Source organism: Malus sylvestris, chromosome 13 (genome assembly GCF_916048215.2).
Source record: "Malus sylvestris chromosome 13, drMalSylv7.2, whole genome shotgun sequence".
Classification (NCBI taxonomy): Eukaryota; Viridiplantae; Streptophyta; class Magnoliopsida; order Rosales; family Rosaceae; genus Malus; species Malus sylvestris.
This window is the reverse complement of record NC_062272.1, coordinates 11,734,023-11,760,531: the sequence shown is the minus strand read 5'-3', so window position 1 is coordinate 11,760,531 and position 26,509 is coordinate 11,734,023. Positions and strand designations below refer to the sequence as shown.

General features: G+C 37.3%; 2 protein-coding genes and 1 pseudogene across 4 annotated transcripts in view; all 3 read left to right on the top strand.

Annotated features, from left to right (window-relative positions):
• The first annotated feature begins 1,199 nt into the window (after positions 1–1,199).
• LOC126595818 (uncharacterized) lies at positions 1,200–14,713 on the top strand (annotated as a pseudogene).
• Positions 7,607–26,509, top strand: part of LOC126595820 (uncharacterized) — a 75,609-nt gene continuing 56,706 nt past the window's right edge. For all 3 annotated transcript variants that reach the window (XM_050262122.1, XM_050262124.1, XM_050262123.1), the window contains exon 1: positions 7,607–8,182. In XM_050262122.1, coding sequence (XP_050118079.1) covers positions 7,607–8,182 — 576 coding nt within the window. The remainder of the gene's footprint in view (positions 8,183–26,509) is intronic.
• LOC126595816 (uncharacterized) overlaps positions 19,464–26,509 on the top strand; it is a 99,602-nt gene continuing 92,556 nt past the window's right edge. Inside the window, exon 1 of the mRNA XM_050262119.1 lies at positions 19,464–19,730. The gene's annotated coding sequence lies outside the window, so the exon portion shown is untranslated. The remainder of the gene's footprint in view (positions 19,731–26,509) is intronic.

Genomic DNA, 26,509 nt, shown 5'->3' with positions numbered 1-26,509 from the left:
TCAGAAGTATGATGATTATAAGACCCATATAACCAACAAAAGGAACCTTATGTGTTTGAGTACTAAGTTAATTATTTATGGGAAGCCTCAAGGCCTATACCTAATGCCCCACAAAGGCACCTGTCAATAACTAGCATAGTCTCTCGAATATATATAATTAAAACTCAAACATCCGTTCTACATCTGCCATGCTGAAGATGGTAGTGGCACGCCTGAGCAATTCAAAGTTAATCTTGATCGTGAGCCTCAAGGCCTACGCCTAAGGCCTCACAAAGGCATTTTTCAAAGTTAACTCTGTCCTTCTCTTTCAGCCTTGCCCGACAAGCCCGCCAGTAAAGCAGAAGCCCGACAGAAAGCATCAACCGGCGTCAACCTCTCGGGGAGCTGTGTGCTCGTCGGCCAGGAAGCATTCCCCATGGAAATTCCCGCCACGAACACTTATTATTATCCTTTCTTTTCGTCTGAGTTCTTCCACTCTTTGGCCACGTGTTGATCATCCTGGCTATCCTCTTTTTCCATGTGACTCCCTCTTCGATTTCAGCGTTCTTTCCTTTCTTCTGCACATTGTTACTCGCAGTTCCTCCATTTTTTGCCCACGCGTTCATCGCTTTGCACACCTCTTTGATTTGACCGATTTCTCTTTGATTCACCGGATTTCTCTTCAATTCCAGTGTTCTTTTTCTTCTTATGGACGGCGTCGCTCGCCTGTTTTTCTTTTTTGGCCACACATTTGTGCATCCTTGGTAAGTTCCAATTTTCTTTGGCTTTGGATTTCCTTTTTTTTTTTCCCTATATATTGCGTTTGCTATTGTTTGTTTGTTATCTGTGCAAAAGTTTTGGGGATGAGTTGGTATATATTGATAGGGAGTTTTAGGAGGATTTGGGGTGTTGTCAATTTTTTTTAATTAGGGTGATTATGCCTTGAACCTTTGTTGATCGTTGAAATCGTTGTTGTGTAATGTTATTTTATCAAATCGTTGTTGTGTACTGTTATTTTATAATCAAAGTTGAGTTGGTATTTTGTTTGTGTTTGATTATATTGAAATCGGAGTTTCAGAGGACTTCTGTTTGGGTGGAATTCTTCCTTTTTGGCCCTCACTTATTTGTATGTTATTACAACCTTGCCCTTTTTGCTTTGCTGTCAAATGCTTAACACTTTAGCGACGCGTGGAAGTTTTTTTCCCTCACCGTTTTCCTCCCCCACCGCATTAATCTTCTTCCTTTGCCAATCCATAGACCACAATTTTCCTTTTGTGTTTCCTCAGTTATTTCTTCACTAGCATCCTTGCGGCAACTTCCTTGCTGATTCGAACTGCTCGACCATGACATGAACGCATCCTCCACACGTTTGACTCGCTGTACATCGGTCTTTGTCGTTGTCATGTCTCTCGCGACCTCATGATCAAGTACCCAAGGTATTTATTTAACTCTGAATCTCATTTGCGAATTGTTTACACGTTTCCATATGGGTTTTTTGAAATACAGCAAATTTTATCATTCTTAAGATTTAATTGATGTTATTGTATAGTCTAATTATTTTCCTAATATGATTGAATTGTAATTAGTTGTATGTATATCCAAAACAAATGAAAGTATTCAAAACTCTGAATTTGTAGTTCTTAAAGTCGTATGATCCTGGGTTGTGGTTTTTAGGCTTTTGCTTGCAGCCTCCATTTTCAGAAGAGGAGCTGGACCATCCAGACCCAAATTCCTCAACTTTTCAAAGCATTTTTTGTTATCCTTTTTTTCTGGGTTGTTTTATTTTTAGCTTTTTGAATATGAAAGCTACTTCATTTGATTGGTGTTTCTTTGCTTTGTGTGTTTTACCCTGAATGAATCTAATTATGGGTTTTGTTAATCTGAATAATTTGTGTAGACCAAGTGTTTGTTCTTCTGCTTTCTGTTTTCTGGTATAGCTTCCCAACACTGGAAGAAGGTGAATTCTACTAGAAATTGGACAACTTTGTGGGATTTCAAGGTGCTTCTGAGAGGTGAATATTTTGAAGGTAATATTTTGAGTGGTTTAGGAATTCAGTTATGTTTAATAGTTCTAATCCTCCATCAATAGGTGAGTTCCTTTTTTCAGTTTGGAAGGTAATATTTTAATGATAGAAAGAAGACTATGGTTTAGATTATTTGTATTCCTACTCTTTACTAGACTGGTTTAGATTAAGCTCTTCTTCTGGTCGCTACTTGACTAAAAAAACAATTATTTACAATTTTATGGTGAACAAAATATGTTGCTTGAATTTAGTGAAAGCAATTACCTTGCATATGTATTGATAAGTATTCTAAGATATAAACATTAGATATTCTGGTGATCATAGAAAAATGGATGTTCGAGTGATCATGGAACTCTGTTAGTAGCTATTGATATCATAATAATTTAGGATATGAGCGTTAAATTAGCTTAAACTGCAGAATGTGGCTTTGACATTGTTATATGGAATTCCACTACGAAGAAATGGCATTGAACACACGTAATTGACTGAATGCCAAAATTCTTCTTTAGGCACCAAATTGGATTACAAAACAGAATCTCACGTTGATGTTCTATTTTCATTCAGTTAACAGGGGAACTGTAATTTCAATGGATATCATTTTGGATGCTCTTCTATATATTTTAGTTGTCCTTTTAATCTAGATCTTGAAATGCGCTATTTCATGTGATGGTATTCTTTTCTTTTGTTCAAATTTAGATGTCTACATTTATAAATAATGTATACCACACTCTCGTTTTAAAGGGGGTTCAAGAAAATCAAACAAGCAGTACCCCAGACGACTGACATCTAATGCCATGTAAATTTGTTTGTAGTTTTGTAGCGGAATGAAGATAGATCCTATCCGAAATTTAGGACCTTTTCAGTTTAATAAGAAGATCAAAGTCCGTGTATGCAGAATTTGGAGACCTAAGGTTATAGGAAAGGATAATACGTTTGGCGGTCTTCAATGTATATTGGTTGATGAAATGGTAAGAATTTTGTTTTTAATTTTGATAATACCATGATCCATGCATTTATCAATAATGATGACCTAAATTTGGCAGAAAGATGCAATTTTTGAATTCTCCTATAAATAAATAAGAAAATCATTTTATTGGATTATATTTTTTTACTTTAAAAGATGTACTGTTCATATTTATCTACCTAATTTTGTTAAATTATTTTTAATCATGCAGAAAGATGCAATTCAAGCATCTGCAAAAGAAATAGATTATGAGTATGTTGCTCCAAAAATTAAAGCTAATCATGTTTATGAGATCACTCGCTTTTCTACCAGTCGTTGTAAATCGTCCTACAAAATTGTCCCCCATGATGCGCAAGTGTGCTTCAATACAAAAACAAATTTTGAAGAGTTGCCAGGTGTTCATCCAAACATTCCCTCACAGCGGTTTTACTTGATTATTCCCAACTGTTTTCTCGCATCAATCAAGATGATATTCTCACAGGTAATTGTACAACAACAACAACAACAACAAAGCCTTTTCCCACTAAGTGGGGTCGGCTATATGAATCCTAGAACGCCATTGCGCTCGGTTTTGTGTCATGTCCTCCGTTAGATCCAAGTACTCTAAGTCTTTTCTTAGAGTCTCTTCCAAAGTTGTCCTAGGTCTTCCTCTACCCCTTCAGCCTTGAACCTCTGTCCCGTAGTCACATCTTCGAACCGGAGCGTCAGTCGGCCTTCTTTACACATGTTCAAAATCACCGGAGCCGATTTTCTCTCATATTTCCTACAATTTCGGCTACTCCTACTTTACCTCGGATATCCTCATTCCCAATCTTATCCTTTCTCGTGTGCCCACACATCCCACGAAGCATCCTCATCTCTGCTACACCCATTTTGTGTACGTGTTGATGCTTCACCACCCAACATTCTGTGCCATACAACATCGCTAGCCTTATTGCCGTCCTATAAAATTTTCCCTTGAGCTTCAGTGGCCTACGACGGTCACACAACACGCCGGATGCACTTTTTCCATCCAGCTCGTATTCTATGGTTGAGATCTCCATCTAATTCTCCGTTATCTTGCAAGATAGATCCTAGGTAGCGAAAACGATCGCTTTTTGTGATCTTCGCTAGATTGCTCCGGTCATTAGTGTGGATAAGTATATAAATGGATAGAGATAGGAAAGCAAACACAAGATGTACGTGGTTCACCCAGATTGGCTACGTCCACGGAATAGAAGAGTTCTCATTAATTGTGAAGGGTTTACACAAGTACATAGGTTCAAGCTCTCATTTAGTGAGTACAAGTGAATGATTTAGTACAAATGACATTAGGAAATATTGTGGGAGAATGATCTCGTAATCACGAAACTTCTAAGTATCGGAGTGTGGTGTCGTCTTGACTTGCCTTATCTGTCTCATAGGTAGATGTGGCATCTTCTCTGGAAGTACTCTTCCTCCATCCAGGGGTGGTATCTTTAACTGGTGGAGATGCACAAGGTAATGTATCAATTTCACTTGAAGCTTACTTGTAGTTTCAGGCTTGGTCAAGCGCGATACAAACCATGTAGTAGGAGTCCCCCAAGTCGCCGAGCTACGGGGTCTGCTGAAAGAGGTGACAGACAAGGTAAGCAATCAGAGCTCCGACTGATTGTTCACCTTCTCCCCATCTTGCAGCAGCATGAAGGATAAAGAGAAGAAAAATGAGAAGAGATGATATGAGATACTTTTGCTTTTGAAGAAGTAACTTTCCACAGGCTTATTCTTGAACTGAGCTGGAGGGTTTTCTGGTTTCCTCCAGAGTATAAGGCCGACTGAAGAATTTGAGGGTCAAAACAAGTCCATCAAATCTAGAGTACGTTCCACCCTGCTGATATGGGATACTTTTGCTTTTGACAGAGTAATGAATGTATCGGCACGTGTGCTGTTACGCTTGTCTCCACATGCTTCCTTGTATCCTTCGCACTTGCCCTATCTGTTCCTCAAGCAGATGCGGAATCTTCCCTGGAAACATAAGATGTTGAAGATGAGTACTCGAGAGCAATGCCAGGTAAGTAATCAGGTAAGGGGTTCCAGGCAGTCAGTTCCTGGCTGGAAGCTTGATTCCAAGTGCTGACTGATTGCTCTCTTTCTCCTTGTCTTGCAGGTAAAAACAAGGCCAAAAGAAAAGACAGGGAAAAAGCATGATATGGGATACTCTTGCTTTTAACCCTGATGATATGAGATATTCTTGCTCTAGTATAGCTTGTTTGCAGAGGTATTATCGGGGGGAAAGAAAGCTGAATATTTCGAAAGGCTTCGTTGGGAGTGCCCTCTCAGATATGATGAAGGGTTGAGCATTTTTGCAGGTCTGCCTGTCCGTTGGGGATGGAGGTCGACATATATAGGAGTCTCCCTAACAACAAGTAGTAATGCTATTCCTTTACCCTGCTTGGTCATAGCACGGTAGTGGGAGCTGCCAGTTTCACATGTTTTAACTCTGTCAGAGCACTTTGAAAAAGTGGTCTGTGGTATCTGGCTCTCGAGATTCGGAGAACGATGCCTCTTCGATTTTTGAGAAAGCAATCATGCTGGGGGTATGACTCTCGAGATTCGGAGAGCAGTGTCTCTTCGATTTTTGAGGAAGTAATCATGTTGGGAGTCTGGCTCTCGAGATTCGGAGGGCGGTGCCTCTTCGATTTTGGAGCAAGCAATCTTGTTGGGAGTGTTGTCTCGAATGTGAGTAAAGGTTGGGCATGTTTGCTAGTCTACCTTGCCACGAAGCACAAAGGTTGACACACAGGGACTTTCCAATTATCCAGCAATGGTACTGTTCCTTTACCCTCTCTTCGATTTTGAGAAAGTAGTCATGTTGGGAGTCTGGCTCTCGGGATTCGGAGGACGGTGCCTCTTCGATTTTGGAGCAAGCAATCTTATTGGGAGTGTTTTCTCGAATGTGAGTAAAGGTTGGGCATGTTTGCTAGTCTACCTTGCCACGAAGCACAGAGGTTGACACACAGGGACTTTCCAATTATCCAGCAGTGGTACTGTTCCTTTACAGTTGTGGGTAATAATATGGTAGCTAGACCTTCAAAATTTATGTGTCTAAACTTTTGTTAGTGCTGTTTCTTTGCTATTCTTTTACCTTTCTTGGTCAGAGCGATGTAGTGGGAGCTGCAAGCTTCACGTGCTCAACTTTGGCAGAGAACTTTGGCAAAGTTATTTGTGGTACCCATGAGCTATTGTTGCGTGTGGGAAGTGGGTGATTGAACAGTAAGATTCATGTGCTTTCTACTTCACCAGAAGTCTTCGACAGAAGGCCCATAATTTCTGCAAAGCTGAGTGTGCGTGTGACAGGTGCTGACAAGGCTAGAAAAGTAGGTGCCTCTTCGATTTCTGAGATCGGCCCTCGTGGTCTCTGAGCAGCCCAGCTCTTGAGAAAGCGAGCGCCTCTTCGATTGATTCGGAGAACGATGCCTCATCGATTTTTGAGAAAGCAATCATGCTGGGGGTCTGGCTCTCGAGATTCGGGGAGCAGTGTCTCTTCGATTTTTGAGAAAGTAATCATGTTGGGAGTCTGGCTCTCGAGATTCGGAGGGCGGTGCCTCTTCGATTTTGGAGCAAGCAATCTTGTTGGGAGTGTTTTCTCGAATGTGAGTAAAGGTTGGGCATGTTTGCTAGTCTACCTTGCCACGAAGCACAGAGGTTGACACACAGGGACTTTCCAATTATCCAGCAATGGTACTGTTCTTTTACCCTCTCTTCGATTTTTAAGAAAGTAGTCATGTTGGGAGTCTGGCTCTCGAGATTCGGAGGACGGTGCCTCTTCGATTTTGGAGCAAGCAATCTTATTGGGAGTGTTTTCTCGAAAGTGAGTAAAGGTTGGGCATGTTTGCTAGTCTACCTTGCCACGAAGCACAGAGGTTGACACACAGGGACTTTCCAATTATCCAGCAGTGGTACTGTTCCTTTACCCTTGTGGGTAATAATATGGTAGCTAGACCTTCAAAATTTATGGGTCTAAACTTTGTTAGTGCTGTTTCTTTGCTATTCTTTTACCCTTCTTGGTCAGAGCGATGTAGTGGGAGCTGCAAGCTTCACGTGCTCAACTTTGGCAGAGAACTTTGGCAAAGTTATCTGTGGTACCCATGAGCTATTGTTGCGTGTGGGAAGTGGGTGATTGAACAGTAAGATTCATGTGTTTTCTACTTCCCCAGAAGTCTTTGACAGAATGCCCATAATTTCCGCAAAACTGAGTGTGCGTGTGACAGGTGCTGACAAGGCTGGAAAAGGCTGGAAAAGTAGGTGCCTCTTCGATTTCTGAGATCGGCCATCGTGGTCTCTGGGGAGCCCAGCTTTTGAGAAAGCGAGCGCCTCTTCGATTTTTGAGATCGGCCTTCGTGGTCTTTGAGCAGCCCAACTTTTGAGAAAGCAAACGCCTCTTCGATTTCTGAGATCAACCCTCGTGATCTCTAAGCAGCCCAGCTTTTGAGAAAGCAAACGCCTCTTCGATTTCTGAGCAGGCGCCTCTTCGATTTCTGAAGCTTCGTCGAGTGCAGATTTTTATAGGGGCTGGCATTAAGTTCCAAAGCACACTTGAATCTCCACCAGTAGAAGCTTCATTCTTGCACTTCTAAGATCTTGATTTGTCCGACCTCTTCTCTCTTCAACACCTTTGAAAATGTCTGGCCCCTCCGACCGTCGTTTTGACTTGAACCTTGTTGAAGAGGCAGCCCCGCCTTCTCCAGACAACATATGGCGCCCATCCTTCGTCTCCCCTACTGGTCCTCTTACCGTTGGGGATTCCGTGATGAAGAATGATATGACCGCTGCGGTGGTGGCCAGGAACCTTCTCACTCCCAAAGATAACAGACTACTTTCCAAACGGTCTGATGAGTTAGCTGTTAAGGATTCGCTGGCTCTCAGTGTTCAGTGTGCAGGTTCTGTGTCTAATATGGCCCAACGCCTATTTGCTCGAACCCGCCAAGTTGAATCATTGGCGGCTGAAGTGATGAGTCTCAAACAGGAGATTAGAGGGCTCAAGCATGAGAATAAACAGTTGCACCGGCTCGCACATGACTATGCTACAAACATGAAGAGGAAGCTTGACCAGATGAAGGAAACTGATGGTCAGGTTTTACTTGATCATCAGAGATTTGTGGGTTTGTTCCAAAGGCATTTATTGCCTTCGTCTTCTGGGGCTGTACCGCGTAATGAAGCTCCAAATGATCAACCTCTGATGCCTCCTCCTTCTAGGGTTCTGTCCAGTACTGAGGCTCCAAATGATCCCCCTCCGGTGCCTTCTCTTTCTGGGGCTCTACCGACTGCTGAGACTTCTCCTAAGCAACCTTTGTGAAGGCTCCCTCTTGTGTGCTTATTTTGACTCATGTATATGTACATATTTGTAGCTTATCGGGGATATCAATAAATAAGCTTTCCTTCATTTCAACGTATTGTGTTAAATACACCAAAGCCTTCTTCGCTAAGTTCTTTGAATTTTCTTTTGTTAAAGCTTGTATGTTGAAGCTTTCTGAGTGGAGCATGTAGGTTGGGGTAGTGTTCCCTTAATTTCCCGAGTGAGGAAAACTTCTCGGTTGGAGACTTGGAAAATCCAAGTCACTGAGTGGGATCGGCTATATGAATCTTAGAACGCCATTGTGCTCGATCCTGTGTCATGTCCTTCGTTAGATCCAAGTACTCTAAGTCTTTTCTTAGAGTCTCTTCCAAAGTTTTCCTAGGTCTTCCTCTACCCCTTCGGCCCTGAACCTCTGTCCCATAGTCGCATCTTCTAATCGGAACGTCAGTAGGCCTTCTTTGCACATGTCCAAACCACCGTAACCGATTTTCTCTCATCTTTCCTTCAATTTCGGCTACTCCTACTTTACCCCGGATATCCTCATTCCTAATCTTATCATTTCTCGTGTGCCCACACATCCAACGAAGCATCCTCATCTCCGCTACACCCATTTTGTGTACGTGTTGATGTTTCACCGCCCAACATTCTGTGCCATACAGCATCGCCGGCCTTATTGCCGTCCTATAAAATTTTCCCTTGAGCTTCAGTGGCATACGGCGGTCACACAACACGCCGGATGCACTCTTCCACTTCATCCATCCAGCTTGTATTCTATGGTTGAGATCTCCATCTAATTCTCCGTTCTTTTGCAAGATAGATCCTAGGTAACGAAAACGGTCGCTCTTTGGTATTTCTTGATCTCCGATCCTCACCCCTAACTCGTTTTGGCCTCCATTTGCACTGAACTTGCACTCCATATATTCTGTCTTTGATCGGCTTAGGCGAAGACCTTTAGATTCCAACACTTCTCTCCAAAGGTTAAGCTTTGCATTTACCCCTTCCTGAGTTTCATCTATCAACACTATATCGTCTGCGAAAAGCATACACCAAGGAATATCATCTTGAATATGTCGTGTTAACTCATCCATTACCAACGCAAAAAGGTAAGGACTTAAGGATGAGCCTTGATGTAATCCTACAGTTATGGGAAAGCTTTCGGTTTGTCCTTCATGAGTTCTTACGGCAGTCTTTGCTCCTTCATACATATCCTTTATAGCTTGGATATATGCTACTCGTACTCCTTTCTTCTCTAAAATCCTCCAAAGAATGTCTCTTGGGACCCTATCATACGCTTTTTCCAAATCTATAAAGACCATGTGTAAATCCTTTTTCCCATCTCTATATCTTTCCATCAATCTTCGTAAGAGATAGATTGCCTCCATGGTTGAGCGCCCTGGCATGAACCCGAATTGGTTGTCCGAAACCCGTGTCTCTTGCCTCAATCTATGCTCAATGACTCTCTCCCAGAGCTTCATTGTATGACTCATTAGCTTAATACCCCTATAGTTCATGCAATTTTGTACGTCGCCCTTATTCTTGTAGATAGGCACCAAAGTGCTCATTCGCCACTCATTTGGCATCTTCTTCGTTTTCAAAATCCTATTGAAAAGGTCAGTGAGCCATGTTATACCTGTCTCTCCCAAAAGTTTCCACACTTCGATTGGTATATCGTCTGGGCCTATTGCTTTTTTATGCTTCATCTTCTTCAAAGCTACAACCACTTCTTCCTTCCGGATTCGACGATAAAAAGAGTAGTTTCTACACTCTTCTGAGTTACTCAACTCCCCTAAAGAAGCACTCATTTCATGTCCTTCATTGAAAAGATTATGAAAATAACCTCTCCATCTGTCTTTAACCGCGTTCTCTGTAGCAAGAACCTTTCCATCCTCATCCTTGATGCACCTCACTTGGTTTAGGTCCCTTGTCTTCTTTTCCCTTGCTCTAGATAGTTTATAGATATCCAACTCTCCTTCTTTGGTATCTAGTCGTTTATACATATCGTCGTAAGCCGCTAACTTAGCTTCTCTGACAGCTTTCTTCGCCTCTTGCTTCGCTTTTCTATACCTTTCACCATTTTCATCAGTCCTCTCCTTGTATAAGGCTTTACAACATTCCTTCTTAGCCTTCACCTTTGTTTGTACCTCCTCATTCCACCACCAAGATTCCTTTTGGTGTGGGGCAAAGCCCTTGGACTCTCCTAATACCTCTTTTGCTACTTTTCGGATACAACTAGCCATGGAATCCCACATTTGGCTAGCTTCCCCCTCTCTATCCCACACACATTGGGTGATTACCTTCTCTTTGAAAATGGCTTGTTTTTCTTCTTTTAGATTCCACCATCTAGTCCTTGGGCAATTCCAAGTCTTGTTCTTTTGTCTTACTCTTTTGATATGTACATCCATCACCAACAAGCGATGTTGATTAGCCACGCTCTCTCCTGGTATAACTTTGCAATCCTTACAAGTTATACGATCCCCTTTCCTCATTAGAAGAAAATCTATTTGTGTTTTTGACGACCCACTCTTGTAGGTGATCACATGTTCTTCTCTCTTCTTAAAGAAGGTGTTGGCTAAGAAGAGATCATATGCCATTGCAAAATCCAAGATAGCTTCCCCATCCTCGTTTCTCTCCCCAAAACCATGGCCACCATGAAAACCTCCATAGTTGCCTGTCTCCCTACCCACGTGTCCATTTAAATCTCCTCCTATAAATAACTTCTCCGTCTGAGCAATTCCTTGCACCAAGTCTCCAAGATCTTCCCAAAATTTCTCCTTCGAACTCGTATCCAACCCTACTTGAGGTGCGTACGCACTAATCACATTGATAAGTTCTTGTCCTATTACAATCTTGATTGCCATGATTCTATCTCCTACCCTCTTGACATCTACAACATCTTGTACCAAGGTCTTGTCCACGATGATGCCAACACCGTTTCTCGTTCTATTTGTGCCCGAATACCAAAGTTTAAACCCTGAGTTTTCTAGATCCTTTGCCTTACTACCAACCCACTTAGTTTCTTGTAGGCACATAATATTTATCCTTCTCCTCACCATAACTTCCACTACTTCCATAGATTTTCCCGTTAAGGTTCCTATATTCCAGTTTAGTATCATTTTGTCAATATTTTTTGAAGCATCTTGAGATCTAACTACAATCTTTGGACAAATTTTGAGATGTTCTGGGATGCATCACTGCAGTAAAGCCTTTGGAGGACAGAATGATCAATAATTAGAGAATGGAGAAAATACGCGAAGTGAAGTTGCAAAATATCAGGTCAACAATATATGGAGACATTTGAATTTCTCAAAATTGTTGCACATTTTATTCAAAATACTAATGTTTTTTCTTAATATCCGTTCACTTAGGAGAGAAGATGTTAACCTGACATTGTGGAGTGACACTGCAAAGACCTTTGATTTCAAAGCTCTGGAACACTTGACCCCACCAGTTTGGGTGTTTTTACAAGCCTTAAAGTTAGACGATTTAGAGGTATAAAAATTTTTAGATCTATTTTCAATTGTTCATATTTATTGTATAGAATAATGATTTAATTCCTCATCTATAAACAACCAGAAAACATTGTGCTGAACAATAGTATTTCCACAATGATTTTCATCAATCCAGACATTCCCGAAGCAACTCCTTACAAAGCAATGTCAGTTTCTAAACTCCAAATGATTTAAAATATTTTTTTTCATGTTGAAATTCAGTATGAGGGAAAAACTATGGATATACCTGTTTACTATTTATATGCATATAAATATGAAACTGTTAATTCAAGTAAACACATCTAGAAATACAATGTTTATATATTTCTTTTAGTTTACATGTTTCTATAATTAAAAAGGCTATGATCTAGCTTTCTTCAATGTTAGTTTGATCAAATAATTGGCTAGAACTACTTGAAATTGTACATTGCAAACTAGCAGACATTTTTTTCTTAGTATGGTCAACTTATGCAAGCTATGTACAAACTTGGAAAGGTTTGTCAAGTTGACTACAATTGTTTAAAAAAATGATGTATACTACTCATTGTTGTTGTTGCTGTATAGTAGATGAAGCGGAATTTGTTTCCCTTTAGGGTCAAAATATTTTGGTTTGTTAAAATTCAGGACCTATTTTTTTTTCCCTTATTCATAAAAAAATTCTCTCATAAGAATGTGTTTATTTTAGTCTACCATAACAACATCTACATATACATTTGGACAAACTTTTGAGAGCCCACACTTTAGAAACACAAGCCATGTTTGTATATGCATTACATAGTGATACAATAGATCTATAGAAGTATGAAAATTATTCTTTCAATTTTCTTATGGTATAATATTTGAATTTTTTTTTTCAATTGATAAATGCTTAATGAACATGTTAGTATCCCTTCATGGTTTAGATTCTTATTCTCTTTAATTTGAATACAAAAATATGTGCAGCTTTGTTGGTCCGACTCATTCTGTAAAAATGTTGCCAACGTCAGCAAGACAACTAATGGGATCAGAATAGTTGGAAAACGCTGAAAAATTGTCTGTTCAGGATCTGAATGTTTTGGATCCAGATTTGTACAAGGTAAACAAACTTTTCTCAATGTTTTAGAAATCAAACATGTGTAGTTGCTGTGATACTAACACACATCGTTTATTCTTGTTAAATAAATTATATTCCTCATATGGTATATAACAAATTAGTGAAGTACATATCATTCTTAGATTTTAAATTTTGAACATGAAAAAAACATAATTGAAAGAAAAAATATAATTTAGATTTGGTTTCTCTTTTCTGCAACATGAACCGTATGTTTCACATATACATACTTTTGATATATTATGTTCCGTCATTACATTATCTATATATTAATTAATGTCTGTACACATATTTCAGAACGCTTTAGTCTTATGTAGAGCAGCCATTACATGTTTTGACACTCATGTTGGATGGTGGTACAAAGCATGTCCATGCTGCTACAAACAACTGAGAAAAGATGAAAATAACGACGTACTAATTTGTGTAAAGCACAATGTTCAAACTCCCCTACCCTGGTAAGCCAATTGTTTATTACTAATTTCACAAGCTTTATACTTAAACATTGTTCTTCATATACTTAGGTTCAAAGTAAGTTTAATACTCGAAGACACCAGCGATGAGACCAGTGCTATCATCATTGATAAACCGACTGAACGTTTATTTGGAACTTCATGTTATGATTTAGTTGTCAAAAAAGGGTTTACTAATCAACAAGAGCTGCCATATGCAATTCTCCAATGTCAAGGACAAATAAAAAAATTTCAACTTCGATTTGAGAATTTGAAAAATGATTTCAACAGAAATGATCTCTTGGTCCAAGCGATTTTCGACGACAAAATACAAGCTGTTCAATCAAGTTCCAAAGCTTCTTATGAATCATTGGTTGAATTTGAGGAGGTAGATACGACAACTCAGACTTTCAGCTCTGTTGTCACAACATCGTCTACAGAAAGTTCAATTCCAAAGGGTCGTTTCAGCTCTGAGAGTAGAAAAAAACCAAAGAGGTAAGAGTTTTCACTGTAACTATCTCATTTGTATCTATATTTTCAAATAACCTAATATTTACTAATGTATTAATCTCTCTTCTGTTTATATGGATTTAAGGGAAACTAAAATTACCGAAGAAATAGATGAACAAAACGCTTCGGACACCGAAGATTTTCCCATCAAATCCCTCAGGAACAAAATGTCTCCAAACAAAACTGAAATAGTATCTACTACTTCCAAAACCTGGTACGTTACATCTATTTGTTATTAATGCTTTAACTACTAGTTAGGTCCCATAGGTACTGCTTTACTTTGTGGTTAGGACTATGGGGATGAAATTTTGCTATTTGGTTCCCAACTTGGTGAACACATGAGGAAAAGATCAAATGCTTAAGTTTATGTTTGTGTAGAGTTGAACCTGGATGGGCAGAATTTGTTAATTCTCCTTTCTGTCTATTTATCTACTCATTTTCTGGACAGTGGCTTACATCGTTGTTGGTTAATTTTCTTTTTTATCATATTTCTGATACAAAGAATATAATTTCAATCTACAGCAAGAACAAGTGCAAAGATGATTGAAGTTCTCTGAACAATACAGAACAAATGGAAGTTTTTTTTTTTATGAGCCAAAGGACAAAGAAGCAACATGAAAACTAGAACCATGTGGACAATTTTTGAAACTGTATATATTTGGGGCTTGCAAGTCCATCCTGTTAGTCGTTCAGATCCGTTTTTTTTTTATGTACATAGAACTTTTAACATAGAGTTAGTAAAATATAGGTGCAAAATGAACGCTAATCAAAGTGGGAGACTTTTGGAAGTGTATATGAATGTAAAACTTAGAAATCTCCCCCTTGGATTGTAAATATGCTTTTGATGTAAAATAAATAGAATGTTCTATAACTGAAAAACCTATTTTACCCTGTTTGTTTAGTTGTTCTATTAATTTATAAAATGTTTAGGAATGAATGTGTTGCAAAATCAAGTGTAACTTTGCCTCAAATATGCATAAAATTATTATTGATACCTATGGTAAATTTTGGATTAAGCTTTGATACTTATGCACCACCTATTCTTGCTGAAGACCTACCATAAGTACGGGTCCACCTATCCAGCATATAAGCACTTCCACTAACCTTAGATATAAATTAAATAGTCATCAGTCTCAAATTCATATGAAAAACTCATCATACGAATTGTATATTGATGGTACTTACTCAATATTCGGAGGTGAATCATAGAACACTAAAAGCTGTGGTATCTTATGGGACACTTTGTTATTAAATTGTGATTACGGATTCATAACCTGCAGCGGAGCACTGGCAATTTTCCTAGTAAATTTCTATGAATGAGTTGGTATTCTCTCCGTTGAAACACCAATTTTTTTTCTTTTTATACAACTATCGTACATGAAACTTGAGTTGGAAATTTCTTGTAACAAATGAAGATCGACTACTTTTGTTTTTAATGAAATAAATCTAAAAGAAATCTTACTACTACTACCACGACATGTTAAATTGACCAATTGACTTTTAGCATTTCCCTTCTTAATTTTCAAAGAAAATTCCAACTGCCCTCTGCTATAAAAAACAATTTCAAAATAAAATTGGCACTACTATCTTTAGTATCAATATAACCAAGATATTGGAAGTATCGGATCTAGGCCTGGCAATTCCTGACACGACCCGATAACCCGACACGACACGACACGAAATTAACAGGTGTTCGGGTCGACACGATAACGAAACGGGTCGTTATCGGGTAACCCGATAAGCACCTATTAAGATAACGGGTTTGTTCGGGTATACACGTGGGTAACACGATACACGATAAGCAGAATATTAATTTAATAATTTATAACCCTAAAAAAATACTATAATAATTATATATATATTAATTTAACAATTTTATACACCTAAAAACTATAATAATAATTATATATATATATATATATATATTAAATTAACTATAATAATTATAATAATTATATATACTATAATAATTATACCCAAAATATTAACTATAATAATTATATATATATATATATATATTAAATTTTATACCCCTAAAAACTATAATAATTATACATACAAAATAAATATATTTAAATCTACTTAATAAATAAATATATATATATATATACACACACACACCATTGAACTTCATGGGATACGAATTATACGAAACTAATTTCAACGATCCAACCGTCAAACATGTTTGTATATACTTCGAGATTGCATACGCCAAAAATTGCAAAAAACAAACATTCAGAGAGCAAGTAACGGGACAAAACTTTTCGACGGTTATAAACGAAAAATCACGATTTAACGGTTATTTTAACTCCGATTTTGATGATTTTTTACAACCACACTCCTTGACCCTATATGAATACAATGATTGAATTCGATCTTCAATTTAAAATATTTACACTAGTGGATACCACAAAATCTTATGTTATACTTAATAAAAGTATGAATAAACTCTTAAGTATTAGTGAATCTATTGTTTTGATGGGATACTCATTATACAAAACTAGTTTCAATGATCCAACCGTCAAACATGTTTTTATATATTTCGAGATCGCATACGCCAAAAATTGCAAAAAAAAAACATTCAGAGAGCAAGTAACGGGACAAAACTTTTCGACCGTTATGAACGAAAAATCACGATTTAACGGTTAATTTAACTCCGATTTTGATGATTTTTTACAACTACACTCTTTGACCTTATATGAATACAATGATTGAATTCGATCTTCAATTTAAAATATTTACATTAGTGGATACCACAAAATCTTATGTTATACTTCATAAAAGTATGAATAAACTCTTAAGTATTAGTGAATCTATTGTTTTAATGGGATACTCATTCTACGAAACTAGTTTCAATGATCCAACCGTCAAACATGTTTGTATATATTTCGAGATCTCATACGCCAAAAATTGCAAAAAAAAAACATTCAGAGCAAGTAACGGGACAAAACTTTTCGACGGTTATAAACGAAAAATCACGATTTAACGGTTAATTTAACTCCGATTTTGATGATTTTTTACAACTACACTCCTTGACCTTATATGAATACAATGATTGAATTCGATCTTCAATTTAAAATATTTACACTAGTGGATACCACAAAATCTTATGTTATACTTAATAAAAGTATGAATAAACTATTAAGTATTAGTGAATCTATTGTTTTGATGGGATACTCATTCTACGAAACTAGTTTCAATGATTCAACCGTCAAACATGTTTGTATATACTTCGAGATCGCATACGTCAAAAATTACAAAAAACAAACATTAAGAGATCAATTAACGAGACAAAACTTTTCGACGGTTATAAAAAGAAAAATCACGATTTAACGATCATTTTAACTCTGATTTTGATGATTTTTTGCAGCTACACTCCTTGACCTTATATGAATACAATGATTGAATTCGATCTTCAATTTAAAATATTTACACTAGTGGATACCACAAAATCTTATATTGTACTTAATAAAAGTATGAATAAACTATTACGTATTAGTGAATCTATTGTTTTGATGGGATACTCATTCTACGAAACTAGTTTCAAAGATCCAACCGTCAAACATGTTTGTATATACTTCAAGATCGCATACGTCAAAAATTACAAAAAACAAACATTCAGAGATCAAGTAACGGGACAAAACTTTTCGACGGTTCTAAACGAAAAATCACGATTTAACGGTCATTTTAACTCCGATTTTGATGATTTTTTACAACCACACTTCTTGACCCTATATGAATACAATGATTGAATTCGATCTTCAATTTAAAATATTTACACTAGTGGATACCACAAAATCTTATATTATACTTAATAAAAGTATGAATAAACTATTAAGTATTAGTGAATCTATTGTTTTGATGGGATACTCATTCTACGAAACTAGTTTCAATGATCCAACCGTCAAACATGTTTATATATACTTTGAGATTGCATACGCCAAAAATTGCAAAAAACAAACATTCAGAGATCAAGTAACGGGACAAAACATTTCGACGGTTCTAAACGAAAAATCACGATTTAACGGTCATTTTAACTCCGATTTTGATGATTTTTTACAACTACACTCCTTGACCCTATATGAATACAATGATTGAATTCGATCTTCAATTTAAAATATTTACACTAGTGGAAACCACAAAATCTTATGTTATACTTAATAAAAGTATGAATAAACTCTTAAGTATTAGTGAATCTATTGTTTTGATGGGATACTCATTCTACGAAACTAGTTTCAATGATCAAACCGTCAAACATGTTTTTATATATTTCGAGATCGCATACGCCAAAAATTGCAAAAAACAAACATTCAGAGAGCACGTAACGGGACAAAACTTTTCGACGGTTATAAACGAAAAATCACGATTTAACGGTTAATTTAACTCCGATTTTGATGATTTTTTACAACTACACTCCTTGACCTTATATGAATACAATGATTGAATTCGATCTTCAATTTAAAATATTTACACTAGTGGATACCACAAAATCTTATGTTTATACTTAATAAAAGTATGGTATAGTACTATTGTTTTATTTTTTTTCATAATTATTTTGGTAAACTTCTCATAATTTGAATGATTTTTAATGTTTGGTTTTTCTATGCTTAGTTTATGCAGAAGATAGTTATGACGTGGAAAACCTTACTGAAAACATCATCAACATAACTCTTGAAGGCAATAGATCAAGCCAAAGTTCCAATGCAATTTTATGATGATCGATGTAAATCGAGGATTTTGTAAATTGAGGTTTAAACTTTTGAGAAAGATTTCACAACCTTGAAAACAAAAACTGTTTCATTTTGCATATCCTTGCACATTTAAAATTTGTAATAGATTAGTATTGTATGTATTATTTTTTTATTAGGCTCTTATTTTCGAGTGTAGATGTAGTACTTAAACGACAAATGTGTTTTAATGTTTTGAAGTAATATTTATGTGGCAATGTGTGGTATGTGCAAATTTAAGAAAAAAAAATTTTTTTTCTTAACGGGTCATAATGGGTCATAAAGGGTCGGGTCACTTTACCCGTTGGGTAAAGTGACACGACCTGTTAAGGACCCGTTAAGATAACGGGTGTGACACGACACGACCTGTTAAAATAACAGGTGTTACACGAAAACGACAAGAACACGACTGACACGACCCGTTTGCCAGGCCTTCGGATCCACGAGAGAACCATAATTGAATATCAAACTTATAATATAGGAGTATGATATCCACACATCACATTTTACTTCTCAAACGTCTTTTTAATTTTCAACCGTCGGATCGGATGAATTGAAGAAAATCATTGTACAAAAATTATCAAGAGATATGTAAGAAGTAAAATTAGGTGTGTGGATAGCGCATCTCATAATATATGGGAGACGAAGCTAACACTTCAGATTTACGAATGGAAAATATCATATACTCACCCCATTCAACTGCCACGTACCCGTCACCCCACTTCCCACGTCACAAACACTCGTCCTCCACATGCACTGCTAGGTAACTTTATCACGCTGCCTCACCACTGAGGGGCCACTCCAACGCCCCCATTTGGAATTTGAAAATGAAAGCCCCTCTCCAAAGAGACGTTAGAAAATTACAACCTTGTGTGCATTTTATTCTATTTTTTATTTTCCAAAGATAATTTAATTATTTTATTTTTGTCCACAAACAGAAAAGTCCCACTTTCTATCCCCATTTATTGCTTTGAACTAGACGGGGGCCTCGCTAATGCTGCGGAGGGGAGACAGTGAGTTTCTGGACGCTGACTCTGACCTCTCATAGAAAAAATAGTGAAAGATTTTCCCATTTAATTGTGTTCCCTCACATCTCTGCTGAATCTTTCATTGCTTCCTTCACTCCACTTCACTTGTTAGAGAGAGAGAGGGAGAAGCTCAGCTGATTCCTGCCCATTAGTTCTTGTAAGTTTTGATTCCTGCTCATTAATACTTTGAATTTCAGTGTAAAGTTAGAATCTTTATTGTTGGTTTTTAGATTTGTGAATTGGGTTGGATTTGTTTTGATGTTTTTTGTTTTGTATCTTGTTTTGGGGGAGTGATTGGTTGCTGAGAAAATGTGGGAAAAGGGTGGATTTAAGTAGATTGATATCTGTTTTTCTGCTGCATATTCTACATTTATGTAATTTACTTGAATTATTTGGTTGTTGGGAACTTTTTGCACTGAATGTTGACTTCCAGTTATTTATTTGCAGAATATTTTTCTTTTTTCATAGTTAGGTGCATAAAGAATAAAAAATGCAAAATTTCCTTCTCATTTGCCTTTTGAAGTTTTGCTTTTGTTTGACCTTATGCTTAGATTAGGTACATTTGGGATTTGGGTGTTTGATAATCTTCTGAATTTGGTTATGCAATTTGTTGATCCTGTTTGGTTTGGAAGGCTAGGTACTTGAAGAGCATATGATGCAAGGGTAAATTCTAGTTGCATGTCTTAAGTTGAAGCAGAAAGGTCAGAGTTTGATTCAGCTTATTGAATTTCATAGGCTAGTTTCTCAGCATTGAACGTGCTGGTTGAGGTTCACATTGTCTTGATTTCGAAAGCTAGAACGCTGGTTGAGTAGTATCCATTACCATAGAAGTAATCTTACCTGAATGACATAGAGAGCATTTTAGATCATATGATATAAGATTATCATCGTTTTGTAAGGACAGTTGGGTGGCTGCTAGCCTCATACCTTTGTATGTGCTGATATGGGCATCTGTCGATAGGCTGATTCGGCCTACGTTAGCATCTGTCGACACGCTTGCTCGAAAGTGATTGGCATTTATCGACAAGCCTTCCAAGGCTCAACAAAATGCCAATTTGCATGCTATTCAGTTCAAAAAATTTTGCAAGTGCGTTATTCTTACTGACCCTCCAAATAATATTTCTTGGGTACTCCACTGACCACCACCACCACCACAAGCACGACTCCGACCATTGTCACCACAACAACCTTCACCATTGCCATCGCACCATAATCGTCGTAGCCACCACAACCAAAATGCTACGAATGCAACCATAACCACAACCACAACCACCACTGTCGAGGCCTACCACCATTGTCCCTTACACACTTGAACCACCAAACCACACTATTGGCACCCACCATTGTCATTGCCATCACAATCGCCGCCCCATCGCCACCGTCACATTCATCGTCTCTACCACGTATAATTGCATCCACCAACCTTACACACCACTGGCATCACCACCACCACCACCACCAACATTGCCACCGTCGCCAGCAACGACCACTATCGTCATCACTACCCCTACTACCATGTCTATTTTTGTCGTTCTATACATTATATCACTTATTAAAATTTACAAAACGTTTTCACACTGCTTTTTATACTCACAAAAATTTTAAATTACAGTTTATCAAAAGCTCAATTGCTTTAATTTACAACTGATTATTCTTAAAGTGCAATAGAAACAATTTTTTTTTTAAAGCAATCCCAAAGTGTCCCTAAACCAGACCCATTGGTCTATTATTTTCTTTCAAGTTTTGAATTCAGCGGCAAAATCAAATTGAGCTAGCAAAACTGGTCCAAAACTCCGTTCATAACTTCTAATTCGTAATTTGGTTGAATCAAACCGATCAAACTTCTAGTACAAAACATGCTTGCAAGCGGTTATAGATATAGTCACTGATTAACTACTAGCACCAACTATTGGGTATGGATTTTATACTAAAGGTCTTGATGCAATTAATAGTGAAATCATTCATCATAAACCGTTATTCATTTCGATTAGGGTCCTAATGTTGGACTGTAGATTATTCAAGATGTCATCTTTTTTTATTCTTCAAGATGTCATCTCTTTTGGGATCACTCTTTAGTCTACCTCATGTGTAGCTAATTCCACATTGGTAACACTATTTGCTTTGATTTCGATCTAGTGAATTTGATTTAAGTTTTCAATTTGTGGTCCAAACTTGTGATCCAAGGGTTTTCAATCCGTAATCCCAATTTAGATTTAATAGGCTGAGAGTTAGCCCACTCTTACCATGTCAAAGTTTGAGAGTCAGTTCAGTGACCCATAACGACATTGTTTTTTTATCCCCAACCAAACTACATGCACATATTAATGGGTGTAAAGTTTTTGTACAAAATGTCTCGATGTAATTAGTAATGAAACTAAGCAGATCATCCCGACCTATGGTACAAAAACATGAAAAGTCTTACATACACATACCATAACTATCTTATAATACTATGTCGAAAATTCTAGTATGTTCATTATTATCTTATAATAATAGTTTCAAAAATTCTAGTATGTTTAGGAGATTTTCTACTTCAGAATTTTTAACAGTTACATCTGTATATCATTATAAAGAAGGATGATCAGCAAGTCCATATATATCCGATCAGAGAGTACTGCAAGTCTGCAACCCTACCTTCCACAAAACTAAAAACTAGAAACTAGAAAAGAAGCCCCCGGGGACTAAATTAGGCGATTAAATATAGACACAGGAATCAAAGCTGACGAGCAGAAAACATTGTCTGTGGGATCTATGTGATTGAACCTTGTCAAAATACCATAACAAAGAAATGACTACCTAGGCCGGCATGGCTTCGCTGCCTCACCATTTGTGGACGAGACGTGGTGAATTTGGTGGACCATATCTTCGAGGCTCGAGTTCTTTACACATGGAAATCTTTGGATATTACATGCCAAATATTGGTAATGGTGCATTATTCATGTTGGTTTGGGCTCCACTCAGTGAGAAGTATCGGTGGAGATTTTTCTGACACGTAACATATTGAACAACATAAAAATTTGTCACACATGAGATATTCTATGTAGTTTCACTTAAATTTATTTTTAAAATTATAAGGTTTGGTTTATGTTACATTTCTAACCAAAATATATATATATATATATATATATATATATATATATATATATATATATATTCAAATCTTACTTCCACTACCAAACACATATTTCAACAATAAATTCGAACAAATTTGAGTTTCCACTACTAGATCTACAAGATTCATGACTAGTGGTTGACGAAGATTAGAGAGAGCAAGTGACAAATGTCCCACCCAAAAATTGCTTTAGCACCTTAGTGGATTTGCAAGATCAATGATGCTGAGTTACTTGCTCAGAATAAGGGAATTGGATCCCATCTGGATCCATTTGTGGGGATCCTAGGGATTCTGACATTCTAGTTATTCATCATATATCGTGTGGTAAAAAATCATTTAATTTTTTTATATTTAAAATTAAACATAAATAGTATCTGACAAAAACTTGTCACACGATGTACGATGAACTGTTAGGATGTAGAGATCTCTAGGATCACCACAAAGTGGATCCTTTTCCCAGAATAAGGATCACCCAAAAATTTTTAAAGGTCTCCCTTTTGGATGTTAAGTGATTGCTATAGATTTATCACCTTGCTCAGAATAAGGGAATTGGATCCCATCTGGATCCAGTTGTGGGGATCCTAGGGATTATGATATTCTAGTTATTCATCATATATCATGTGGTCAGAAATCATTTAATTTTTTTATATTTAAAATTAAACATAAATAGTATCTGACGAAAACTTGTCACACGATGTACGATGAACTGTTAGGATGTAGAGATCTCTAGGATCACCACAAAGTGGATCCTTTTCCCAGAATAAGGATCACCCAAAATTTTTTAAAGGATGTTAAGTGATTGCTATAGATTTATCACCTTGTTAAATCGGAAACATACCCATTCATAACCACGATGCTGGGTTTTAGCAGCACACCAACGTTTGAACTTGGACCAACAATGTCATGCAAGTCCACTTCACCATCAGGCTGGGAAGAGGTTGGTGCGGTTGGGCTTTTTAGATATTGAGAGTATATGCTTATGCATTTGGCCTTCTTGAAAAAATGGCTTATTTACATAAAATATAATAATTTATATTAAAAGTGGTTCGGTCTGGTTCCTCCAGTTCTTAGTATTTCTAAATTAGAACTATAACCGATTTGAGACGGTCCGGTTCGATTTTTGTCCTGATTTTGACCTTTTGGTCAACGCAATTTTTTATGGTATTTTTTTTATCATGGTTCGATTTGGTTTCTGGTTTAGCAGTTTTTGTGCTCACCCCTAGGCGTATTTTAGACCAAACCCTTATGAAGGCCTAACATGCGGTTTTGTTCTTTGCAAACAAAGGCTTGGCATGTTTAAGTTGTGAAAACCCCAGGCTTGACCTAGTACAAAAAAATTTGGGTTGGTTTCATGTTATATAACCCAACCAGTTCGTCTCTTAAATGGGTTGGCGATAAATCTACAACGGAAAGTGACTAAAACTCTATTTGGTATTACCTTTTCTCACTAAAAACTACTTCCCTTTAAAGTTAATTAATAAAAATTGTTTAGTCAACTAAGTATCTTGCTTATTTTAAAAGCAATGGCCTCTAGAGTCTAGACATCAGCTTTTAAAAGTAGTATGTAGGTTGCTTTTAAACATGCTTTAAAAAAAAAAAAAGTTGAGCCTATAATGAATATGTTGAATTTATCTAATACTGTAACAGCCCGTCCCTAATTATTATATATTTTATCCCTGAGTATGTAAAATGTCGATAATGCCCTCGTGGTATAGTGATGTGGATGGATATATATAGTTTTAAATTATTTTCTCGCTCGTGAAATTAAATGGTGCTCGAGCACAATGGCATGAATTAAGAACGAGAATGGGCGAAATTCTATTTTGGGTTGGGTTATTTCTTCTTTGGACCCATTTTTAGGGCTTAAATCCTATGGCCCAATCAAGGGCCTTATTATTTACCCATCCTACCTGTGCCCTTTCCCCCACTCCAAAAACTTCTCCTTTTCTCCCTCACACTCTCCCGCACCTCTCCCTCGCTTGATGCTCTCGTCCCTGACACAACACACACACACATACTCGCACACACAATACAACCATTAGGACCTTTCCCTTTTCTCCCTCACGTGCTACTCTCATCCTTTTTCACCCCCAATATTGTGTAGTCACGGTGTGGTGACTCCGACAAGATCTCGAACCTTTTGATTAAGGTAAGCACCTTAGACCGCTATAAAATTATGTTTAGACTAGATAAGGATATTTTGAGACATTTTGGAGTGGTGTGGATGCATAACCTTTGGGGAAAAACATTTCTAGAATTTTTCCGGCGAGTGGCCGCGAGTTTTAGGGCTTTTTTCGGACGATCTCGACGGCAACGTCACTCCATCTTGGTAAGGCTCGAATCCTTACTCCTTGATCTTCATTTTGGGTTTTGAATGAAGGTTTTTGGTTGAGTTTTGACCCTGAATCGAAGTTGGAGAAATTGTCCGGCAAGAACACCAAATTCCGGTGTTATTCTCTAATAGTTCCAGGGGGCCACAATTTGTTTTGGGTCAAAGTGGTCCTATCCCATTTTATTAGCCTTGTTAAAAATGAGTCCAGAACCAAAACCTAATTTATTGGGCTGTGTTGATAGCCCAAACCAAAAACCCAATTCGATTTAAAAAATAAACTAATAAAAAATAATAATAAAATAATAATAATAATAATATTTTGGAATCTGTATGGCCAGCCCAACCTTTAAGTCATTTCAATTTGGACCTAAGCCATTTAATTGGTTTAGGCCTTATGTTTAAAGTGAATTAAGTCCACTTAGTTTTAATTTAGGGGATGCTCGTGGTGTTGAGTAGACCACGGTAGTATATTCAAACATTCTAATTGAGCAACGTATGAAAAGTTGATCCTAGGTTTTATGTATGTGCTATCGAATTAATGTTTAATCAGTTATTTCACATATAGGTGAGACGTTTCTCGAGGACGATCTGGGCCAGGCTAGACTCGGGGGTTACGACCCTGCCACGACCCTGCCACATACTAGTGAGTGGGCTTTTGGTATTCAATATTTATATATATATACTTTATGTTTTTCCCAGAAAAGTTGATTTAAATGATTTTATGATTTAAATACCATGTCAAATGCTTTATATCTTAGAATATGCTTCTAGTAATGGTGTATGATATTCTTGACCTTGCGGACGAACAGGTAAGTTCCAGGTGAGTATAGGTATTGATGATTGTGAGTTGCATTATGATGGTGATACATAGATGCATTTAGAGCTCATAAACATGCACCCCAATGTTAGTGCTCCCGTCCGTGGCCAGGGTATAGTCATTCACGTGATGTTCACCTCCTGCACCGCATGCTCACCTTGGATCTAGGTTTGGTGCACAGCCCTATCGTACAGACCACTATAAGTGGTTTCGATTCGTAGGTGACTTGCGATTATTTGCACAGTCTTCACGTGATTGGAGCACTTGAGCGTACTTATTTACACCCAGCCCTGGTTCCGACTTGTGTGCAGGCATACTTGATGAGCTATAGGTTCAGTCGTACATGCCACAATAAGTGGATCCGGCTGACATGTTACTTTGATTGATTTATTTCACCTGGTTTACTTATTTCATTATGATGAGACATTTAACATGGTATATATGTGGATTTTGGTAATTTGAGTATGGTTTTGTTATATGTATGTATCCTATTTTTTGAGAAATTATACGGGTTTTACAACGAGGGGTTATTACTTTTGGAAAGAGAAATGGTTTTGAAAAGTTTTGTTTTTGCCCACTCACGTTTTCTGTTTTGCGCCTTCCCAGGTTTTAATTGTTGAAAGTTTGTATCGACGAGGATTCTTGGCGAATCTCAATATAGGTGGCTACCTCTGA